The 25,936-nt window shown below is 27.4% G+C and overlaps 4 protein-coding genes across 4 annotated transcripts; 3 read left to right on the top strand and 1 right to left on the bottom strand.

Annotated features, from left to right (window-relative positions):
- The first annotated feature begins 757 nt into the window (after nucleotides 1–757).
- mRpL20 (mitochondrial ribosomal protein L20) lies at nucleotides 758–3,356 on the top strand. Its single transcript, XM_015509310.2, has 4 exons — nucleotides 758–988; nucleotides 1,214–1,324; nucleotides 2,856–2,999; nucleotides 3,099–3,356. Exons 1-4 carry the CDS (start codon nucleotides 902–904, stop codon nucleotides 3,204–3,206), a joined length of 450 nt encoding a protein of 149 aa, XP_015364796.1. The 5' UTR covers nucleotides 758–901; the 3' UTR covers nucleotides 3,207–3,356.
- A 6,601-nt stretch (nucleotides 3,357–9,957) lies between these two features.
- LOC149057400 (uncharacterized) lies at nucleotides 9,958–10,958 on the bottom strand. The gene is made up of 2 exons (XM_089223399.1): nucleotides 10,520–10,958; nucleotides 9,958–10,456 (listed from the first exon to the last, which is right to left on the bottom strand). Exons 1-2 carry the CDS (start codon nucleotides 10,956–10,958, stop codon nucleotides 10,128–10,130), a joined length of 768 nt encoding a protein of 255 aa, XP_089079525.1. The 3' UTR covers nucleotides 9,958–10,127.
- Nucleotides 10,959–11,613: 655 nt separating this feature from the next.
- Nucleotides 11,614–12,614, top strand: LOC149057399 (uncharacterized). The gene is made up of 2 exons (XM_089223398.1): nucleotides 11,614–12,052; nucleotides 12,116–12,614. The coding sequence occupies exons 1-2, from the start codon at nucleotides 11,614–11,616 to the stop codon at nucleotides 12,442–12,444; spliced, it is 768 nt and encodes a 255-aa protein (XP_089079524.1). The 3' UTR covers nucleotides 12,445–12,614.
- A 7,678-nt stretch (nucleotides 12,615–20,292) lies between these two features.
- Nucleotides 20,293–24,469, top strand: LOC149057398 (uncharacterized). The gene is made up of 3 exons (XM_089223906.1): nucleotides 20,293–21,124; nucleotides 23,180–23,403; nucleotides 24,216–24,469. The coding sequence occupies exons 1-3, from the start codon at nucleotides 20,302–20,304 to the stop codon at nucleotides 24,309–24,311; spliced, it is 1,143 nt and encodes a 380-aa protein (XP_089080032.1). The 5' UTR covers nucleotides 20,293–20,301; the 3' UTR covers nucleotides 24,312–24,469.
- The last annotated feature ends 1,467 nt before the right edge of the window (nucleotides 24,470–25,936 follow it).

The following is a 25,936-nucleotide window of genomic DNA, read 5'->3' as shown; positions in this document are numbered from 1 at the left end:
GACGAGGTGGCCGAGTGGTCTACCTCTACCGCGTCGGCTGTGGCTCAGCCGGACCGGGTTCGATCCTCGACCATCGGGCGGCATTTTTCTCCGGGCAAGTCACGGTGTCCGGAGAACAAGTGCCACCATCCCCCACTCCGGGGCATCGTTCAACGAACGAAATGAACGAATCATATGAACGGGTCTTTTCAATGACCCTATCCAAACGAACCGAATCGTTCATTTGACCCGTAATTCCCAACTTTAATTTTATACTAAAATGAATTCTTAAATTGTTTCCTTGCTGAAATCGAAAATACTAAATACGAAATTACGAAACAAGTTGCTGATCAAATACTTAATAATTTAATATAGGTAGTTAAGGCTATTAGTTTTTACTACATAATACATAAGTACAAAACTAGTAACTACTATGCAGCTGCAGCAGTCTATGCTTTAAATTTTGAGTCTTTGAGGTTAACCACGACTGTAGATACTACTATCACAGAAACGCGCTCCCACAGTCCCACATTTTAATAAGCTGCCATTTAAGACTATAGATATTAAAAAATCTTTAATATTTATGTTTAAGGCACGATATTCTAATAAAATCATTAAAGACCGTCGTAAAAAATGAAAAAATGATATTTTTATTAGGTATGGCCGTATGGGTGACTTTATTTTCATTAAAAATCAAAATTCAAAATCTCTTATCAGTCAAATTTGCATTCTATAAATCCGCCGGCTTATCGCCAGTGTAAAGACGATAAGGTTATAGATTATAATTTATAAATTATAATCCTAAAAAGTAAAAAGTAAAAAGTTAAAATCCAAATACTTAAATTTAGTATTTTAAAAAGGTGTTTGTTAAATCTTATATTATTATTCAAATAGGTACTCTTGGATATTTTTGTAATTTACAATGGTTTTTACTACGGCAATGATGATGGTGAGAAGTAGAGGCCCAGATGAGTTTTGGAGAAAAAGGAAAATTTTCAAAATTGCTGCTGTAAATAACATTTTAAAATATCTTAATTCTTAATATTTATGTCTATGGGCATTATTTATAATGTTTATATGGATATATAAATAACTCATATAATTCTCAGTTGATTCAAATAAAATGTATTATATGATAAGGGTATAATACATATACATATATATGTATATGTACAAGTCCTCCCTTGTAAGTATTAAGTAATATTATTGTGTTTCACATGTATTATGTTTTTAGCACTTTTCGGGTCGCCGAAGAAATTGTTATTCCATTGCCATTAAGGCGGTTCACCGTGCTCTTCAATTTGCTACAATTGGACGGACTGTGCGAAAAAGTGATATGATTGATGTAAGTTACAAAACAAATACATTATACCTATTGTAGGGTATTTTTTTCAATTGCTGATTCAATATTGCTTAATTAATTACTAAATTAATTATAGTAACATTTGTATCATAAATTAATAAACAAACTGATTCAACTACTGCTTAAAATTCTACATAAATCTTTTATCTCTTAAGATTGGTATTTGCCTATATTGTATTATATTCATAATTAAAAAAAGGAAATAATGATTGTGATTCATAAAAGTAATAATTGTAATTGTGTTAATAAGTATTTGAATTTAAGATTTGTTTGTAAAAAAAATGTATGCCATATTTTTAGTAATTATTGTTATAGACTAATTATAGTAATATAATTGAGACACTCTAGAGCAGGGGTCACCAACTAATTTCTATGGGGGTCCGTTTTGAAACTTACCAAACTTTACGCGGTCCAAACAGTTTCAATGACTTTTACACACGTTAATAAATAGGTATTTATAATTTATAAATTTGTGATTATACTTATTTATTTATTCAGATTGTATTATACACACGTTAATAAATAGGTAGGTATATACATTTTTTAAATTTGTCTCTCACTCCGACGATGGCGCGTTTCCCTCGCCAGTATGGCGCATATGAATTTAATCAATGTAAAATGAAAACGCGCGCGCGGTCCGTAAAAAAAGTGCTCGAGGTCCGTATCCGGACCGCGGTCCGCCAGTTGGTGACCCCTGCTCTAGAGTATAGATAAACCAGATCCTTATATTCCTTTTAAAGACGAAACAAAATGCATATCCTAGCCACAACAAATTTGTTGCTGAGTACATTGTACATTTGTTCTTTATTGAGGAATATTCTAATTATTTGATTTTGGTATATTTCTAATTGAGATATAGCATTATCAAATGCTCCACCCAAACCATTATACCATAGGAGATCATTGATTTTACCAATAATAAGCAAACCTGGCAAAATTTAGGTAGTTCTAGAATTTCATTTAGATTTCTTAATATAATTATTCATTTTTCTAAGTTTTTTGACTAAAGTATTAATTTGGTTCTTCCATCTCATATTACTACTGATTTCAATTTCTAAATATTTAAAATTGTATTCTATATTAACTATTGCTTATATTGTATCATACTTAGAAAATATCTGTAGTAAGCTATAACTAATAAATTAACTCTAGTATGTATATTATTATACAATGTGTCCAGGAAGATTCTAAACTATTGTATAGATATTTAATGATTCAAATTTAAAAATAAATTTTTGCATTAGTCGAATAACCAACTGCTGATTGATACATTTTGTAATAGGTTAATAATAGTTCTTAATTATTTTCTGTGAAAGTTTAATGACCTGTATATATTGAACATATTATATTTTTGCATACCAAAAATGTAGGTATTTATACCAATTTATTTAATTGTTAAAAAATGTACCTATAATATTCAAAATTAATTAAAAATACGATTTCTTAGTTAATAATTTGTAAGGAAACATATTTTTTTATTGTTTAATATTTAATTTTAAATTTAATATTTTAGCTATGGAATACTCGCATTAAAGCAGGGTGTGAAGAACATGGAGTTGAAATAAATAATTTTAAGGATAGTTTATCAAGATGTGACATTCAATTGAACAAGAAAGTTTTAGCTGATTTAGCTATTTGGGAACCTAACACTTTTAGAGTAAGCATAACTAATTTTGTATACTACCATTTTTGTTAGCTACCTTATTATAGTTCTTACTATTTAAAATAAGCAAATTGAATATTTTTATTTTTTTAGGCCCTGTCTGATCTAGCAAAGTCTGTAGCAATTGATTATAACTTACCAGGTACTGAAAAATATGACAAGCCATCAAATGTAGTCACGAGAGGTTTATTGAAGAAATAATTTTGTTTTATATTGTCTTTTTTAAATGAATCATAAAACCTTATATATTTTTTAGAAACAGAAATAAATATTATTTGTCAAAAGCAACTTAATTTAAAAAATTATAATTATCTGTAATTCCTGAATAAAATCAAAATACATGACCCATTATTATTTGGAATCATTAAATCTATTAAAAGAACAAATTAACAATTACTGGTTTCATTATTGTAAACTAGGTTTAGTAATGAACAAATTCAATGATTTAACTGATTTAAATAATAGGTGTCTGTCTATAAATATTTTTATATTATATTATTGTTGTTACTAGATGTTTAGATTGTTTGGAGTTCTCTTTCAAAACAATAAGTATGAATAGTCCCATAATATGTTAGCACTTAAATGGATATTTAATTTTTTTTATAATTATAACCAGGGTGTCTCGCGAGGATTTATCCATTATGATATCTCACTAAATAATGGAGATATCACAATTCTGGTTTTGTAATAAGACTCACAGTGAGAAGAACTGCAATTATTTTATTTTTTAATTTATTTTCATTAATTTCCTGATTTTTAATATTTTTTCTAGTTTTGAAGAAATAAAATATGATTATAACTAGTCACGCTGAAAGTGTTCGACCGGCCATATGAGAATGAGCAAGCGTAGTGTGTCACATGTTTGATAACATTATGGTGTTAAATAATTCGCAATTTTTCTCAAAAAAAAAAAAAATACAAAATCACAAAATTAATGTAAAAAATTTTAAAACGTCAATATTTTCAAAAAAATAGCCATAGTCAATTGTTTTGGAAATAATTAAATAAAAAATGATATTTTTTAACTTTTTTATCAAAACATTAAATTAGATTAAAATATAAAATAATTGTTGTTCTTATCTCCGAGAGTCTTATTACAAAACCAAAATTTCGAAATCTCCATTATTTCGGGAGATATCGCTATGGGTAAATCCTCGCTGGACACCCTGTAGAGCTAAATACTATATTAGATTACTAAATTAGAATACTAACTTATTTAAATAGTATAAGAATTCACAAGTGTTATAATGTTATAAATGAAGAAAGTAAAAATTAAAATTTTTTATAACTTATTATTTGTATTAATAAGCAGAATTTAATTAATTATTGTAACTATTATGAACTAAACAATTTAATTAATTAATTATTCTAAAAGAACGTTGCACCCACTGGGTTTTCTCTGTCTTACTATAACACTTAATATACACAAATTGTACATTCAGCAAACTCAATTTCATTTCAATCCTAAACACTCTATAACTTTGCAAATATTAAATATATTTGAATTCTGTTTGTTGTTGCTGCTTAACAAATTTTGTTATAACTTATTAAGTTAATTAAACTATTTTTAGGCCATTTAATTTTGTGCATAATAGACATAACAACTTTTTTTTTTAATGGCAACCCCACCTTTTTTTGATTTATTATTTTTTCATGAATTTAAATAGTCAAACCAACTTTCTATATAAAAAATAGCAGAGTTTGGAGATTTAAATTTTTGATATTATTTTTTTGTCATTTTTGAATTATATTAAATAATTTGTCTGAAGTGATAAAAGAAAAATTTATATAATTTATTGAAGTGTCGGTAAAAAAATTTTGGATCACCAAAAAAACTTTAAAATTTAATACAAGGTTCCTTATGAGTTTTTCTTATTGTTGCTAGTCTATGACTTTTTGCTTATGCATTATTGAATCATTATGTACGAAGAATTTTATCTTCTGTACTCATTGTATTCATTTAAGCTATACAAATCACATGATTGTCTTCAGTAATGAGTCCTTGCTTTTGTAGAATTTTTTTATTAATTGGTGAATTAACCCAGTGTTTTAAATGTGGATCGTGTAATGAGTTATATCTGTGCGATATTTTATGCGGATCGTTTACCTCAAAACTAAATTTAGTATTTGCTTGCAAAGGATTTTTTCCCATTTGTCCTCTATGGAAGATAATTGGACCAGATGGACTGTTCCCGTGATACATTGGAATTTTTTCGTCCAATTTTCCATATCCCCATGATGGAAGAGGGTTTTTAATTGGTTGACAATAGAGTCTCGGTATAGTGTCTCTGAATTTTGATATGACTGTTGGACGACGGAGAGTCAGTAATGTTGTTCGATCACAATTTTTAGCGGCTCTCCATTTTTTTTTTTTTGAATATTGGTAAAGGGTTTTCTTGAGTGCCGCATAACATAGTAATTGATTTTTGGTAAAGTAAATTTAAAAAAAAAATATTTTGGTGAGTTAACAGATGTTTGTTTGCCATCTAAAAGTAATTACAAATACGTTATAATCGTTATATTATAACATGTTAGTTAGGTATTTATTATACATATCTCTAATTAAAAATATTAGCTAGATAAAATAATTATTTTTGTGCCTAGTAAAAATATATATTTTACAGGCCATAGCAGGTAAAATCATCATAATTTATCTTTTAGTAACCTCACTTAATTAGAAACAAACGTTTTGCATGAACCAAAAAAAAAAAAAGTTTCGATTAAAAATCGCACGAATTTAAAAATTATATTTAGTTATTACCTAAAACTTGATACGATAAATCATGAAATGTTATGTTATAATTATGTATTACATGCTGCAGCTCCCATAATGTAACAAAATGCTGTTCCCCCAAGTGTCTGAAGCAAAAAAAATAAACCCAACTAATCTACAAAAATAGTAAAATTGCTTTATCTTGTATGTTAAGGAATAATGTTTTTTATCTTCTGGATTTAACAATTTATATAAAACATAGGCACTACATATCAATAAATACAGCTTGCTTCTTGGAGAGGTGGGAGGCGGGGTTAATAATTAATATAATCGGGGAAAAATAAAGCAACAATTCCCGGTAGGTTCTTTCTAAAAGAATCAGCTATTGGCTACATAGATATATTTTTATGTAATTTTTTAAATTGGAATACCCAACAACTGTACCGTCTTTTCTCTAAGACAACTGGGACAGTTCTTGTAGTTGTAGTAGATACAATATCAATACAAATATCTGTAAATTAAACATTTTGTCATGTTAAGCTGGCGAGCATTTGAATATTGTATGTTCGTGTCTCGTGTGTATAATAATCTTATACACGAACATGTCTGAAATTGGCAGAAACTTCGGAGTTGTATCTCATGCGTGAACATACATTTTATTACTGGCACTTAAACTCGTAATTTAAAATGATGATTTCAGTTCATTGGTTTAAGCCCGTATTTATAAAATGTGTATGTAACCGCGAACATGTGTCCATCGACCTGTATGCTTAACACGGTCCACTTGATTTCTTAAAAACGTACCATAGTATAAACACTAAATACTGTTATTATGATGGTATTATTGTTAGCTAATAACGGTAGGCATTCAATTATTTTAATTAAACGCATATTTTGAAAAGTTTGAATATTTTTTTTCATGCTATACAATGTTATGTTTTGCTTAGCTACTGACATTAAAAAAAAAAAGTATTTTCATAGACACTTTTTAATTAGTCGTACATAACTACGTGCAATAAAGTTCATGTGTTTCGTGAGCTACCTATATTGTATGCATATAATGTTAAATACTTGTATACTTGCTTAGATATATTAGTTATTATTTATTTTGCTGTGATTTAAGATATAGAATATCTTATTTTATTTTTGTTTATTCTTCAATATCATAATGTGTCATTGGTCCGCAGTGAATAATTTAGTGTGTGGGACCTATTGCCCACCTATTGGGCGGCACCCGTTTCGCCCAAAATCACCTTTCTCGTTTCGCCCAGATACCCGTTTCGACCAAAGCCATTTTAGTCGTTTTCAAATTAAGTTGGCAATGGTTTTTAAATAATATAATACATATATCATTTTATAACTATTATTATTATTATTAGCCATTTTTAAAAACGTACTGATTATTTTAAAATAATTTTGTATAGCATTTTTGATAAAATTAACCTTAAACGCATTTTTTGACGTGCTTTTTCTAAGTATATATGTATTATATTATTTAAAAACCATTGCCAACTTAATTTGAAAACGACTGAAATGGCTTTGGTCGAAACGGGTAATATCTGGGCGAAACGGGAAAAGGTTGATTTTGGGCGAAACGGGCTGCGCCCAATTTATTTAACACTATATATATTAGGTACCTATAAATAAAATATAATATACCGGTTTCATGAAGATAAATATTTTAAAACTTGAAACGTTTAATTAAATACCTACTAAAAATCGTGAACAATTGAGAGAAAGTTATGCAGATTACAATAATTATTTGTTGTTATTCAATATTTAGTTTAGTTTAATAATTATAGACCAATTCTTGTTAAACGTTAACCGAATTGTAAATACAATAGAGGATTGTAAACTTCAAACATTTTTTTTTGTAATAATTATAATAGTTTGAACAATAATCGAAGTTATTAAACCTAGGTTTATATAATGATAATATTATGGTGAAAATTTATATTATTATATCTGTAGGCGATTATTTGGTCGGTCGGCGCATATATGCGGTTTACGGTAGGATCGAAGAGTAGGCCGAAAGCGGGCGCGCGTGTAGGAGTGAACGGAGGAGAACACGCTTCAGGTTTTTCGGTTGCCTTCGGATTAATATCCTCTAAGTAGTGCCCAATCAATGTTTAGTGGTTTTTCATATAGGCTTCGAAGAAGCAAGAAAAAAAAAACGAATTAACTTTCACCAATCTAATAAGATTTCGACGGTCAATATTATTATTATGCTAATTGAAAATTTTAACAATATCTCACTATTCTATATAGGTACGCTTTATTGTATCCGCAGCGATTCCCTCCCCGCAAAATAGATATATGCATTTTATGTATATTTAAAACTATTGTCAACATTAATATACATTTATTGACAGTCGACATTCATAAAAAATACATTTTCGAAAATTCTATATATGATTCTTAAAGCATTAAATTTAGTTTGCATTATCTAAACATACGATTATTTTCAAAGTATATCTATATAATGGTACTTAATAATATTTGTTTTTTTAAGAACTTCACTTGAAAAGGGTTATCAGTGTATAGTTGTCTAAGTCTAGGATTTCGGTGGCATATTCTTCATTATTTTATTTCTAATGTTAACTTAGAGGTCAAATTTTTGAACAAGTCAAGATCACCAATTTCTAAATTTACTCAGAAACAATATTTTTAAAAACTAATTGTCATACAAATGATTCTCACTATACTCAATTATGCATAGTTTTTAGTTAATATTTCTTTTGTTGTAGTTTATACGAAAACCGTGACTTTCACAAACCTTCTACCATCATACGTTTTAGTTATAAACATTCATAAGTACGAATGATTGGATAAAGTTATAATTTAACCATAAACCTTTTAAAGTGTTCATATACAATAGATGTTACAAAACAGTAATTAGAAAAATAAAATAAAATTCTTTATTAGAATTTCATATCAGAATTTTCCAATTTTTATATACGAAGTACACTATATTACTGTAAACAAAACCTGTATAATAAAGACAAAATTTTCAAAAAACACATACATTAATTCTAAAATAGTTTGACGCGTTTATAAATAATACATAGTTAATATCATAAAAAAATACCAATTAAATAACACGACAAATCGTTTATTCGTGTAAACGTACATTGAACTCCTACAAGTAATGTGGTATAGAAATTTTAATATTTAGAGATATATTTGTTTTACTAAGACTCGTCCACAAAAATATCATCTGTTAATAATAAAATGGCTATACTGCATTAATTATAGAAATTCTATACACATTTATACGAATAACTAATTATTTTTATGTATTGTAAATAAACGCGTCAAACTGGAATATATGTATGAGATTTGTGAAAATATTGTCTTTATTATATAGGTTTTGTTTACAGTAATATAATGTACTTCGTATACAAAAATTGGAAAATTTTGATATGAAATTCTGATTAAGAATTTTATTTATTTTTTCTAATTACTGTTTTGTAACATCTATTGTATATGAACACTTTAAAAGTGTATGGTTAAATTATAACTTTATCCAATCATTCGTATTTATGAATGTTTATAACTAAAACGTATGATGGTAGAAGGTTTGTGAAAGTCACGGTTTTCGTATAAACTACAACAAAAGAAATATTAACTAAAAACTATGCATAACTGAGTATAATGAGAACCATTTGTATGAAAATTAGTTTTTAAAAACATTGTTCTTGAGTAAATTTAGAAATTGATGATTTGACTTATTAAACAATTTTGCTACTAAGATAATAGTGAAAATAAATCGATGAAGAATATGCCACCATCTAGACAAATATACACAGATACAAAACTTTTTCAAGTGAAGTTCCTATAAAAACAAATTTTATTTTTAAGTACCATAATATAAATTCTTTGATAATAGTCGTATGTATAGATAATGTAAAATAAATATAATGATTTAAAACTCAGATAGAATTTTCGAAAATATATATTTTATGACACGTCAACTGTCAAAACATTTGAATTGTTTGGTTTAATGTAGAATATATATATATAAGTATGAGGTTTTAAGGTATCTAATATTAAATATTAAAATTTTAGAAGCAAAAAGAAATAAAGAAATATTTTATTTTCAACTCAAATTAATATGAAAATTGTTGTGAATAATATGGTGATTTTTTAAAAATCTAACTTGTCCATATGAATATATTTTGAATAAATGCTGCAATTTTTCACACCCATAATTTAAGAAGTTAAATTACTAGTAGGGCTCGGATTTAAATGTAAAATAGATTATTACGTTAATATAGTAGTATAAACAAAAGAAATCTACGATAATAATAAAAAAAAATGTTTAACATAATATAGTGGGCTTTACAAAACGATTAAATAGATAAAATTATTAAAATATACATTGAATCATATATTATGTTGTAAAATAATTAACATTTACTAGAGCCACAACAAATCATAAGCAGGAAGAACTTCTTGGTCCTACTCCACAATGATTTACGTGGTCTTGCAATAACCGGGGTTATCGTCGGCTCCTTTGCAGCACCATCAATACAACCGACATCTGTTATCAGTTCCAAGGAACTCACCGATTCAGACGGTTTTAACAAGCCGCCTACAGTCTCGACCTTACCACACTTTATAGAAATATTGGACATCGATACTGCTCGACTGCAAGGGATCGAATCCTCGAGAACATCGATTTCAGACGTTGGCTGAAGCAACGGCTTGGACGAGACAAGTTCCATCTCGCAATTTTCTGAAATGGTAGGCGTTATTTTTTCCGTATCCAACAATAAATTATAGTAACAAAATATCATACTTTCATCGAATATCGGAATTAGTTCTGCTGGCGGTTCGTTTGCAGTTGAGACTGAATCCTTCTGCGTCGTACACGAGTCACTGGACAGTGTATTAATCTCGATATCCTCGGGGCAGTCCTCGGTGACAGAAGATGTATGAATCACTGGCATATTTGGCATTGAATTACATAAATCCGCGGGCCCATGAGTTTCCAGTTCTGTTAGCTGATTTGTACGGATATTATGGAAAATCTGCAACATAAGATCGGTCGTGGATAGCACTAGCGGATCGATGGCTGAAGACCTCTCCGTCTCTGACACTGAGCTAAGTCTTTCGGGCGTCTGCAAATCATCTGAACTTTCCAAAATGTTCTGTTGTTTTCCTTGAAGATCGATGGAAACTTCATGCATCTGATCATTTTTGGACGATGCGTTTTCATTATAATCGCCTCCCGACATATTCAATTCGCTGTTAGACGGGTTCGTTAAATATTACGTTTATTTGTGATTAATTAAATTAAATAAACACTTAATGTAATACGATAATTGTATAGACACAAAAATACGAATATACTAAAAAACTTTTAATTAGAAATTAACGCAATAATATATAATATGTGACTGTTTCAACTAGAATATTATGAATGAAAAAAAATATGAATGTATTTATATCAACACTCATTTTTACCATGGCAATAAGATTATTATTTATTATAATAATTATTATATATTTATTATATTATTTAATAATCTAATTGAACCAAACTTACCAAAGAGATAAGAAAATTAAGTTTGGTTCAATTAGATAAGAAAATATAAATAATGTTAAAATGTATAAGAGTTTTAGTATTTACTATTATAATAAATAATAATCTTATTGCCATGGTAAAAATGAGTGTTGATATAAATACATTCATATTTTTTTTCATTCATAATATTCTAGTTGAAACAGTCACATATTATATATTATTGCGTTAATTTCTAATTAAAAGTTTTTTAGTATATTCGTATTTTTGTGTCTATACAATTATCGTATTACATTAAGTGTTTATTTAATTTAATTAATCACAAATAAACGTAATATTTAACGAACCCGTCTAACAGCGAATTGAATATGTCGGGAGGCGATTATAATGAAAACGCATCGTCCAAAAATGATCAGATGCATGAAGTTTCCATCGATCTTCAAGGAAAACAACAGAACATTTTGGAAAGTTCAGATGATTTGCAGACGCCCGAAAGACTTAGCTCAGTGTCAGAGACGGAGAGGTCTTCAGCCATCGATCCGCTAGTGCTATCCACGACCGATCTTATGTTGCAGATTTTCCATAATATCCGTACAAATCAGCTAACAGAACTGGAAACTCATGGGCCCGCGGATTTATGTAATTCAATGCCAAATATGCCAGTGATTCATACATCTTCTGTCACCGAGGACTGCCCCGAGGATATCGAGATTAATACACTGTCCAGTGACTCGTGTACGACGCAGAAGGATTCAGTCTCAACTGCAAACGAACCGCCAGCAGAACTAATTCCGATATTCGATGAAAGTATGATATTTTGTTACTATAATTTATTGTTGGATACGGAAAAAATAACGCCTACCATTTCAGAAAATTGCGAGATGGAACTTGTCTCGTCCAAGCCGTTGCTTCAGCCAACGTCTGAAATCGATGTTCTCGAGGATTCGATCCCTTGCAGTCGAGCAGTATCGATGTCCAATATTTCTATAAAGTGTGGTAAGGTCGAGACTGTAGGCGGCTTGTTAAAACCGTCTGAATCGGTGAGTTCCTTGGAACTGATAACAGATGTCGGTTGTATTGATGGTGCTGCAAAGGAGCCGACGATAACCCCGGTTATTGCAAGACCACGTAAATCATTGTGGAGTAGGACCAAGAAGTTCTTCCTGCTTATGATTTGTTGTGGCTCTAGTAAATGTTAATTATTTTACAACATAATATATGATTCAATGTATATTTTAATAATTTTATCTATTTAATCGTTTTGTAAAGCCCACTATATTATGTTAAACATTTTTTTTTATTATTATCGTAGATTTCTTTTGTTTATACTACTATATTAACGTAATAATCTATTTTACATTTAAATCCGAGCCCTACTAGTAATTTAACTTCTTAAATTATGGGTGTGAAAAATTGCAGCATTTATTCAAAATATATTCATATGGACAAGTTAGATTTTTAAAAAATCACCATATTATTCACAACAATTTTCATATTAATTTGAGTTGAAAATAAAATATTTCTTTATTTCTTTTTGCTTCTAAAATTTTAATATTTAATATTAGATACCTTAAAACCTCATACTTATATATATATATTCTACATTAAACCAAACAATTCAAATGTTTTGACAGTTGACGTGTCATAAAATATATATTTTCGAAAATTCTATCTGAGTTTTAAATCATTATATTTATTTTACATTATCTATACATACGACTATTATCAAAGAATTTATATTATGGTACTTAAAAATAAAATTTGTTTTTATAGGAACTTCACTTGAAAAAGTTTTGTATCTGTGTATATTTGTCTAGATGGTGGCATATTCTTCATCGATTTATTTTCACTATTATCTTAGTAGCAAAATTGTTTAATAAGTCAAATCATCAATTTCTAAATTTACTCAAGAACAATGTTTTTAAAAACTAATTTTCATACAAATGGTTCTCATTATACTCAGTTATGCATAGTTTTTAGTTAATATTTCTTTTGTTGTAGTTTATACGAAAACCGTGACTTTCACAAACCTTCTACCATCATACGTTTTAGTTATAAACATTCATAAATACGAATGATTGGATAAAGTTATAATTTAACCATACACTTTTAAAGTGTTCATATACAATAGATGTTACAAAACAGTAATTAGAAAAAATAAATAAAATTCTTAATCAGAATTTCATATCAAAATTTTCCAATTTTTGTATACGAAGTACATTATATTACTGTAAACAAAACCTATATAATAAAGACAATATTTTCACAAATCTCATACATATATTCCAGTTTGACGCGTTTATTTACAATACATAAAAATAATTAGTTATTCGTATAAATGTGTATAGAATTTCTATAATTAATGCAGTATAGCCATTTTATTATTAACAGATGATATTTTTGTGGACGAGTCTTAGTAAAACAAATATATCTCTAAATATTAAAATTTCTATACCACATTACTTGTAGGAGTTCAATGTACGTTTACACGAATAAACGATTTGTCGTGTTATTTAATTGGTATTTTTTTATGATATTAACTATGTATTATTTATAAACGCGTCAAACTATTTTAGAATTAATGTATGTGTTTTTTGAAAATTTTGTCTTTATTATACAGGTTTTGTTTACAGTAATATAGTGTACTTCGTATATAAAAATTGGAAAATTCTGATATGAAATTCTAATAAAGAATTTTATTTTATTTTTCTAATTACTGTTTTGTAACATCTATTGTATATGAACACTTTAAAGGTTTATGGTTAAATTATAACTTTATCCAATCATTCGTACTTATGAATGTTTATAACTAAAACGTATGATGGTAGAAGGTTTGTGAAAGTCACGGTTTTCGTATAAACTACAACAAAAGAAATATTAACTAAAAACTATGCATAATTGAGTATAGTGAGAATCATTTGTATGACAATTAGTTTTTAAAAATATTGTTTCTGAGTAAATTTAGAAATTGGTGATCTTGACTTGTTCAAAAATTTGACCTCTAAGTTAACATTAGAAATAAAATAATGAAGAATATGCCACCGAAATCCTAGACTTAGACAACTATACACTGATAACCCTTTTCAAGTGAAGTTCTTAAAAAAACAAATATTATTAAGTACCATTATATAGATATACTTTGAAAATAATCGTATGTTTAGATAATGCAAACTAAATTTAATGCTTTAAGAATCATATATAGAATTTTCGAAAATGTATTTTTTATGAATGTCGACTGTCAATAAATGTATATTAATGTTGACAATACTGAAAATTGTGTTATGCTTTGAAACGTATAAAAAAATATAATACATTATAATATAGTAGGTAGGTACTCGTGATGAAACTGATAATTAAGCGATAGTATCTATATCATTGTAAAATTAATAAACAGCAATAGTGTATGTCCGGATGGCCGTGTAAGGTTAGGCCGGCATAGATAGTTCATAAATTAAGATCTTTATTATGATCATTCTCAACTCTATCACAGGTCATGTAATTATGCGAGCCGATGATAAGAATAAACACTTACCAAACAAGAATGTTTCAAAAATGATTTGTAATCTATATTTTTTTTGTCATAAACTATTATTTGGTTTGCTTAAAACGTTTAAACATAAGTGAATTTTATTCTAAAACCATAGAATCAAGAAGTATTTAACACTTCCCGAATGTTTATCTAATAAATGGCTGATATTAAACGCTGGTTATCCTGATTCCTGGATACAAAGCCCAACTAAAATCGCAATAAGTGAGTTGATTCCCGAGACCTACTTTATGTAAGAGTTGATTCCTGGGTCATTAAGAGGTATGTACGAGTTGATTCTCTATTGTTTTACATCAATAAACTGCACGACCGTAATGAGTTCGATGTCTTTTTTTGAGAGAAGTGTTGTCATGGTATTTTGGTAATTTCATTACCAATTTTAAAAAACAATGTGTTATACATTTTTACCAAATTACTAAATTTTTTTAATAATAATTTTTACGTATTACATTTTTTTTACTGATAATTTTTTATTAAAAACTAAAAAGAACAACATTTTTAAGAAACTCGTCAGCCAACCTCCTCGTGGTGTTTATTGGGTTACGCTAATAGGTTGAATATATGACTAAATATTAAAAAAAATATTTAATGACCTGGGAATAAACTCGTACACAGTATCTAAAATATTCGGTCTACAGACAAACCACAGCAATGAGCATGGAATAGTTCCAAGGGCTTAGTAATTTTGACTGCAAATTTGCTTACTAGATTAATGACGACCAAAATAACGATATAATAAATATATAAGGATAATATCGGACACCTAAAGAAGTGGAAAAATTTTAGTTTCCCTGTTATCATTTTTACGGTGCATCCGAATTTCATGCTAAAAAAATAAAAATTAATTGAAACGTTCAAATTGCAAGTCATCTTTTAGAGAGGCCTGTCTGAATTGTATATGCTGAAGTATGATGTGTATAATTTTGATCTAAAATAACTACTTTACTATAATTTAACTTAATTTTCCACTAAAATAACAGTTTTTTTGTGGACATTATGGCCTTATGGGTATTGAATATCAAAATATATTTTATATAATCATAAAACAATAAAACATGGCAAATATATGTATATAATAATAATAGTAATACCAGGAACATAACCTTTTTTTGAATGATAAAATTGTCATATACCTATGATATTGTCATAATATACCTAAACATCATATAATTTGTGCAAATCGATTACATAATATGGTCAGTATATAGGTTTTTTTAAAAATTTTTTTTTTGTATTATTGGCAAAACTATAATTCGATGGTTGCATGACAAAAGGCAATAAGCAACATTTTTGTTATTATTGGTTGATGGTGATTTAGATGTATCATAATTCATAATGTGTTACTGGTGCATCAGTGTAACTATTTTATATTGATTTATAGAATTTTTAAATTTAGGATGCAAGCGACCGTTATGGTGTTAAGTCTAAAACATGGGCTTAAGCAACATTTATGGGACGCAAACGTAAATAGTATAAATTATATAAAACTCGTTTTTTCGCTCTCCTAAAAACCTTGATATATGTCACTTATCCCCTTTTGTCGTGCAGCCATCGAATTATTGTATGTCAACTTTTTCTACATACATAATTCTATTAATTAATTTACAATAAGTACAGTTTGGTAACATTTTACTAGGATATAAAAATATTTTAATCTAGAAACTAGTCAGTTTTGACAAACTGACAAAGTGACAACCATATAATAGATGATTTCTATTCATAAATTTTTAAAACATTAGACAAGTCTAGTATAAAAATGAAGTTTCACACATACCTAAGAGCATAATGGTAAATAAACTTTTGGGTACACGGCATATGCATTTGGGCAGATTCCTCTAAGAGGTGGCATATATTTTTTGATATGAGCTTGGCGCAAGCGTGCACACATGTAGTCATACCCAGAGTGATGGAATTTATATGGAGTAGGTACTTTAAAACAAATAATTGAAAGGATATTATTTTAAAATGTTTGTATTTTGTCATAATGATTCATTTTGTATTTTTTCAAATAATTAAAGCATAATATTTTAGTTTTGAACAAACGATATAGATATGACGCATGTAAAGATATATTAATATAAATAAATCATCAGAAATGGAATAATTAGGTATATACACTTGATATTGGTAATTAAGGAAAGAGCATATTTTATGTATAATACATTGACCTTTAATAAATCTATGGAATCGAAGATGACTTCAAGAATCTTGACTTGGTGGGACGAAAAGTTATTTTTTAAGTGATTAGGTAACTATATGTATTATAATGACACCAGCTTGTTGATTATCATTCAATTAGCTTAAAATGTGTAGTTTGAAGGATATTAAAATAGTGTTCCACGACAGTAGTTTTTTACTGAAAAAACTGTGTCACTGCAAGGAAATTATTTTGAAATGCGGAGTGAGCTTAGGATTAATGATGCTAGAGAATAATCATGATAAAGATTAAAAAAATGGGACGATAATTTGAAATTAGTGATTTATCTTTAAAAAAAAATCAGGTTGATTAATGTATGCGTAAAAATAGGTATGAGAAAAAGAGGCATTATTTAAAGAGTCATTAAAAATCGTAATAGAAGGAAAATTAAAAAAATTGAAAGCATACAGAAATATAAAAGAGAAGTCATCAGGAATTATACCTACGCGGCTACGCCATTATAAATTTTAAATTACCTAGTTCATAGTCGTTGAAAAATATCATTTGAATTTAACTTTATAATAATTGTTGATAGAATTTACAGATTAAATAATATTACCGATAATAATAGGAATATTCACTTTTTATAATTACGAGATGAAAAGGTTGCTATAACTAACTATTTCTGACTGTTTCATAATCAAGAGGTTATGAGTTAATAATAATACATTTTTTGTTTTATAAATTACCATGAATGATTAAAGTTGAATTTAAGAGATTCTCATCTGATATTGTAAGATTATGGTTTAACTTTAACAGATATAATCATAATTTATTTTTTTGAAATTTGAAATCTAATTCCTATTATCTTAAACAATATGTATTATTAAATATTTATAAATTTAAATATGTTTAGTATGGAGATGTATAGTATATGACAGAAAATTATACAATTTAGTAAAACAAAAAAAAAATAAATTTAGAAATTAAGTTTTTATTACAAACAGTGCTTTAGTAATAATATTTGTTAAATTAAAAAAAAAAATTGATGTTAATCATTGTATACCTAGTTACAAAACTGTAACTGTACAGAAATTAAAAAAGATAAATGATGCTTTCATGTTATTAATTTAGTTTGAACGATCACTTTTTATATTCAGTTAAGTTGAGTTTATACTGTATGTTTAAGTATTCTGTATATTATATAATAACATAATTAACTTAACCTATTGTTTCAGTATAAAGAGATTAGAGTTTAAAGTCATAAAAACATTGTTACAAGCAAAAGAATATGTATCTTTCAATATACATATTTATGGATGGTATTTTATTAAAATTTTGATACTTTTCATGTTACATAAATAATATTAGGTATAATATTTTTTTATTTATCTAGTTTTAAAACTATTTAGACGCTCCTTCTGTAATTTCAATATATTTATTTATTATGATTGAATTTTTACTAGAAGCACCCACTTATTCGATTAACTGGGAGGAGTTACATTCAAATTACAAAGCTTGGATAAATGTATTTATTGTTATATTATTATGACTAGATACTACTAAATAATTAAAATAAGTCATCCAATTAAAAATGTGTGAAGAAGAACTAATTTAAAACTACACTTCCTTTAGTTTTTTAACATTTTTTAAAATACATATTTAAATATAATTTTTTTTTACGCATTGAGGAATCAAAATCTCAAAATACCTATAGTATAATAGGTATCAATTACAGAAAACATCTCTAACCGATAGTGAAATAATTTGAAGCGTTATTACGTTTTACTACCAGAACAATTCGAAGTTTAATTACATTCAAGATCAAAGTTATTTTTTTCAAGGTTTAATGTTATTGACGAACTTATTGATTTATTATCTATTCATCTCTTATAAACTTTTCTATAGTACCTACCTATTTTCTCTAATTTACTGTGGAATCCAATCTTATCACTAAATACCCTAACGATAAATTTATTTGGTGAATAATTTGACCTAATAGTTCAGATTTACCTTATAATATGGACAATATGGTCAATATATCATCTACTAAACAATTTTCAGATAATCTCCAATTTACAATAAATTATAGCGTACAGCTGTAAATAACAACTAGGGGAAAACAGTTAATATTACTTTGCATGTTATACAAACTGTGAATAATGTATTATACTTATCGATAAAATAATAGTAAGTATTCCGTCATCGCGTTTTGAGCACAGTATATTTTATACACTTATACTTCCCTTAATTTTATTAAGTTGGTTCAATTTTGTGACGTATATAAAATAAAGTATTAATCCTATTATTGTATATTTATAGCCATAAAACTTAATATTTGAAGTAGTTTTATATGACAAGAAACGCCTATTTGTTTTGGCAAATTATTTGTGTTTGGTAATAAAATATTTTTATAAAAGACAATGCATTTTTAGAGTATTTGCAAACAATTTATGGTAGGTACAATCAATATTTTTATCTTCGTTATTTGAAGCAGAATATTAAAAAAAAAGTGTTCAAATGTATCAAATGATGTAATTGAAATGTTATGTTTTTATATATCAGTGTAATGTATACTAAACATAAGCATTTAAGTTTAGTAGATACACTAACTAGATATATTATAGAATATAATAAATTAAATACATTTTTACAAGTTATAAGAGGAGGTGATATTTTAAATAATTATATCGTGTTATTTAATTATAATATTGTACTGTTTTTATAAATGGTGTATAGTATATAGATTATAGGTCCTGCTTAGACTCGATTTTTTTTGTTATTATTGACGAATAAAATACATAGCATCAGAAATTAGTTCTTCCTAAAAAAATGTTGGTGGTGGATTTCCTTGATATGAAATTATTGTTTTGGACGCAAATTAACTGTCAGTAATTACTACAGATAATTCGAGTACAAACAGTAAAGACTTCTGCTGACGCAAATTACCACTGTTAAACCACTGTTAATAACTAACAGGACAACAGGTAATTTATGCCCGTAATGTTTGGATGCAAGTTATCTGCTCTTATTAATTTGTCAAGTAATGTGCACCAAAAAATTATCTTGTATAATATATTGAAATGTACATGACCATGAGATTGTGCAGCCGTCCGCGAGATATTCATAATTACTGCAACGGGTGTAGGTAAGAGAAGTACTTTACGGTTATGTGTACTGTTTGACACGTTTCGTGTGTCCTAGTCAAATTAAAATTACTATTTTTTCTTTTTCGGAAATGATGGTAATTGGGGCATATTTTTAATTCCTGTCATTATCTCCGATTTAATTCTTTCGTAAACTTAAGCAACTGTTCAGCATATGATCGCATTATTTTACGGTCAGACATTCTTGTCAGTGACAAGAAATATCATGTTGTCTTTTCATCTATCGTCCCAGTCGCCAAAAACAACTCGTATTGCCGTAGCGAAATTATTATTGTTATTTTTTTGCGGTGTGCAAGACTTCCGTGTCAGTGGTATCGGAAGTGACCAATGGATCCGTTTGTGTACGTTGATGAGTAATGGAAGTTCATTGATGAATGTGACGATGCCGTGCGGCGTTCAGGTCGGAGGTAATGAACCTAAAGATGACTATAAAAACAATATTGGCGTTTCAGAAAGCTGGCGCGAGGGAGATGATTCGGTGGAATACGTGAAAATTTCTCTAGACGGCGGCCTCAACATTACCAGCGCAGAAAAACACCCCGAAAATTTGATTAGTAGACAAGATGTTGATTCTACTACCAATCACTTGAATAATAAGACCAGTGGAGGAGACAGAGAAGAAGGAGTCGTAGAAGAAGAAGGAGACGTAGAAGAAGAAGTAGAAGAAGAAGTAAAAGAAGAAGTAAAAGAAGAAGAAGAAGAAGAAGAAAAAGAAGAAGTAGAAGAAGAAGAAGACGCAGAAGAAGAAAAATATGTAGAAGAAGAAAGAGATGAAGAAAAAGAAGAAGATGCAGGCACCGGTTCTGAAGATGACAATGAAGATCGTGATGTAGAAATCGAGAGCGGTGACGATGATAAAAGCCAATCGGCGTACGACGAAGAAGTCACAATCCTGAATGTAGAAGCTAATGAAGGTGCTTCCGAAGAGATAGAAGATCAACTTAAAAATCGACGACGTGGTACAGCCGTGACCAAAGTGATGCTTGATTACCTGTTGGATGCCCGAAATCAATTGTACTACAAGATACGTAAGTCTGACGATTTTTAAGTGTGTTTATTATGATAATAATATTATTATTTAAAGTAAAACATTCTAAAAACTATACCGTATAGATTCAATTTTTTTTTTTTTATTTATGCCTTACAATAGTTAGAGAATTAAAAATACTTTATCGTTTTAAAAAGTTTGAGGAACTTATCAACTGAAGTATTTATAAATATTTACTACGATAAAAAATATTTTCATGATAAATAGATGAATTAATGAATAATAAGTGTTTAAGGTTATATAGTATGCAGCCAATTCAATAAAAATGTATTATATTTACAAAAAACTAAAAAATATAAAACATTTAGAGCCTTATTTAGGTGTTATACACATATTTTATTTTTTTAATGTTTCAAAAATGTGAAATGTATTCAGTGAACATTTTTCGAGATATTATTTTATTTGTACCTACATCTAAGAAAATATTTAAATGGTTTAAGAGTATTTACATTTGTATAACTTAATATTTTCACGAGATATCTTTTTTTTTTTAACTTAACATAATATACGCCTCAACTACCGGGGTTATTGGTGTTTCAAAATACATTAGATATCATTTCTATTTTAGGTAGCTACTGTGGATAATTTTGTTCATTTATACAAAAATGGAACAATTACAAAGTAGATTATATATAAATACAGATTTGTTATTTAGTATATTTCTGTTAATCATATACCTTGTGTGATAAATACAAAGTTTATTTAATAATTATTAAAACAATTAAGTTTTAAAATAACATGTTGTACAATGTATTCTTAAAAATAATATAAAACTAAATAAATAGTAATAATATTAAAACAAACATATCAAAATCGATATCTAGATAAAATTATACAGTTAGTACTGTTAGTATATAATAGCATAGTGTAATATCAACTTCATTATATTTATTTTATTTTTAAGTAATTATTCATTTTAGAACTATTAATTTGTTTTTTCCTCTATATAAAGTGTAGGGAATGGGAATAACCGTTTGTTTAAATATATTATTTTTTTTTCATTTTTAGGCGTTGTACATATAATTTCTTTGTTGTTTCCGTATTCAAAAGTTATAACAAGTACCTACCTAGGACCCCTGAAATTCAGGAATTGTCGATGAAAACACAAATTTGTATATTAGGTTACTTTGACATTGATGTCCCTGTATTTTTAGGCTTTATGTCATTAAATCCATGTCATCATTAAACCCATTATTTAATACTTTCAGCAACCATAAAAATAAAATACCAAATATTTTGTATGATAATTTAGATGGTGATTCTCTTAATTTATTATAATTTCGTATTGTTGGTTCGACCATAAATTTATCCAGACAAACTCAAACAATTTTATTTTAGTTGAAGTGGTTTTATTGTAATTGCATTGTACCATCCATATTAATACGGCAATACCATACTAAAACACTACTTGCTAAAAGTAGGTTTATAATAATATATGTAATATGTTAAACTGTTCGAATATTGTATTTAGATAAAATAAAATAAATCTTATAGAAGTAGTGCACTGTTACATTATGTGGGCAGTGGGCACTTAATATTGATATTATAATTTTTTAATAGTGATTTTTAATTTTTCTAAGTGTATTTTGTACTATTTAATTGTACAACCATTATAATTAAACAAATTTATACTGCAATGATTTTTCTTCCGAAGATTTAAACTATTTTTATTTATTAAACTTAAGCTTCGGAAACTATGGTTTATAGAAATTTGTAGGAGAGTTACGGTTGGTTGAGAAACACGTGAGTATATGTGAGACGAGCATTCGTTTCTAAAAACCAGGTTTGTCACCCATTTGGGAGCTAGTGACGTCTGACGATGCTTGACCGCAGCGTACATTAGTGATTGCGGCCAACCACCACACCATACTGGTCCTGATCTTAAACTTACTATTAAACTAAAATATGATACGATAACATTTAACATTTTCATAAGTAAATAACAAATATTACCTAATATTTGTTTAATATTTGTCCACAAATGCTTGTTGTGTTATAATTTATAGTTATAGTCTATTGTTTTTTTTTTCTATAGATTATTTGTTGAATTTACTGCAACGAGCATTTTTCAATATGGAACTAAATTGTCGACATCGTCGTAACTCAATTGAACGACGGAGTTTATTTAATAATAAGAGAGCAAAAGGGAATAAAAAAAACCCGTTGTTTTCCTCTATGATCTTAGAACCGACATTTGAACGTTCAATAATGACTATGTCATTTTTAATGTTTGGTGTATTTGTCATCCAAGTGGTACAGGTATATTACGTATAACATATTATTATAATAGATATATATTGTTAATAGTTGACAGGGTCACATGTATTCCTTTAACATTACGATGTACGCATCGATCTAAGAAACGCATTGATATTACATTTACCAGGGTCCAATTTTGACCAATGTTTACACCCGTCAGTGTAAAATTGTTGATTTACAATGTGTGAAAAAGATTGTGGGCTCAATCCCGTTACCACGTGTTATTTTATTTTTAGTCATTGATGTATTTTTTGCACTGCTCACCCTTCCAGCTTTGGCCAATAGCCAACTAGCGGTGAGGCCGTGGCAGAATTATAACACCTTTGGGGATTGGATCTCTTGGAAATTATTTAATGAAATGTTTTAAATTTAAAAAAGTATAAGTTAAAGTTTTCATTAAAAATAAATGTTAAATGCGTGGAACAATTAGCGAAACAATTGATGGAAAATAAAAGGATTACAATTATATTATAAGGTTTCGATTATCAAACGCAGTTAAAATAAAGTGATTTTGATTAACATTTAATTCTTAATTTTATAACAGTTAGAATCACGATTATAGATAAGATCTATAATCGTGGTTAGAATACATTGTTTTATTGTTTTTATCTTTATAGTATATTATAATAGATGCAGTAGGTAGGTACATGGAGATGGCTCTCTACGACCTGATGAAATTGTTTTAAAAATAATTGTAAACAATAGTTGTAAATAATTATTAATAATTAATTAATAGAAAGGAATAGATACATCTGTATAACAACAGATAATATTTTCATTTTTATAATTTTATGTTATTTGTGTGTTTATAGAAATTAATGCAAACGATACAACAATCTGGTGAAAACTCATTTTTGGGTAATTCAATATTTGGTAATCTACCAACAGCATCATCGAGTTTATTTTGAAACTAATGAAAGGGTAAATTATTAAATACGCATCTAGTATGACCATAACTAGTAACAGTAAAGAACGTTATTCACATTAAATTGTTCTAATGATGATTCCAAAAATAGTAAATATTGATATATAAATAATAATAATATACCTAGTGTTGTTAATTTTATCACTGATAATTATACTGTTTAGTTAAATAAGATATCTTGACTGCAATATTTTTATAAATTATAGGTACCCAAATCTTTTATACCAATAATTCTTATATACCGGGTGTCCTGTGAGGATTTACATTGCGATATATCTTGAGATAATACATATATCATAAATCTGTTTTTTTTTTTTTTTATTAGATTCTCATAGATAAGGGCTACATGTATTTTATTTTTGGTAAAAAAGATAAAAAAATTATTTTTTAATTTTTAATTTTTGAAAAAAATTAAGATATATATTTTATAGAGTTTATTTTGCTTAACATGTTGTCCTTTCGACATTTTATTTTCATTAACATTATAATTTTTAACAATTTTTTTAGTTTATGGATAAAACGGCAAAAAATTGGTTTTTATCAGGGAAACAAGTCCCCCTGTACGGCTAATGGGTATATCCTCACGATAATACTCTGTATATATAAGGGAATTTATTTATAGTGTGTTTAGGACATTTAGAAATGCCGAATGCTGAAGACTGAGGAGCACATATACGTTATACATTATGTAACAAAAACCAATTAAAATTATCATTAGACAAAACATATATTATAGCATTTTTGGCTTTTAAGTTTTAATATAATCTAAATTCTAAACTTCATATTTTATTCAATAGTTATTTTAAATTGTAATTACAAATACTTGATAAACGATAAAAATCAAATACAAAACCTATAATTATATAATTATTATATATTATTTGTATTTTTTTATTTAATAAAAAATATTAATTAATAATCTTAGATAATATGCAGGTACCAATCAAACAATGCAGTTTTTCACAATTTAATTTATTATTGTGAAAAAACATATACATATAATATTTAAAAAAGGTTTGGAAAGATAATAACTATACAAATATCAGCTCAAAAATGTTATATATTATGTATATGTAAATTTATCTATATAATAAAAATGAAATGCTATCCATTGGTAACCGGTGGACCAATTAGGCTCATTTTTTTATTCTAGTGTTTGTGATGGATTGTATGAAGTTTTCACTGAAAGAAAATTGGAAAAGTGTGTAGCTGACACATACATTTTTTCCAGCTCACAAAAAGATTATAGTTTTTTATTTATTTAGTGGATTTTCATTAGTTACTTATTATATTACTGTTATAATAAATAGTTAGTAGAAATATATTTTATTTTATAGTAAGACATTTTTTTACAAATGTATTTAAAAAAATAGTAAATACAAATCTTTGGAATTGGCAACGCCGCGGCGGGTGGGGAAGCTAGTAAGTAAATAGTAAATACAAATTAAAAAGGAGAAATGGTATAGTTAAGAATTAATTTCAATTTTTTATTTTAAAAATATTACATGAACTAGATTTTGTTGTTGCACTATATTCAAAAACTTTTGTAATTTATTAACTATAAATAAGATGACTATTTCATAAGGTAACAAAAATTAATTTAATTGC

Source organism: Diuraphis noxia, unplaced genomic scaffold, assembly GCF_037042655.1.
Source record: "Diuraphis noxia isolate RWA-SAM2 unplaced genomic scaffold, SU_Dnox_SAM2 contig0003, whole genome shotgun sequence".
NCBI lineage: Eukaryota > Metazoa > Arthropoda > Insecta > Hemiptera > Aphididae > Diuraphis > Diuraphis noxia.
The sequence above is the reverse complement of the archived record's forward strand: the minus strand, read 5'-3'. Positions and strand labels throughout refer to the sequence as shown.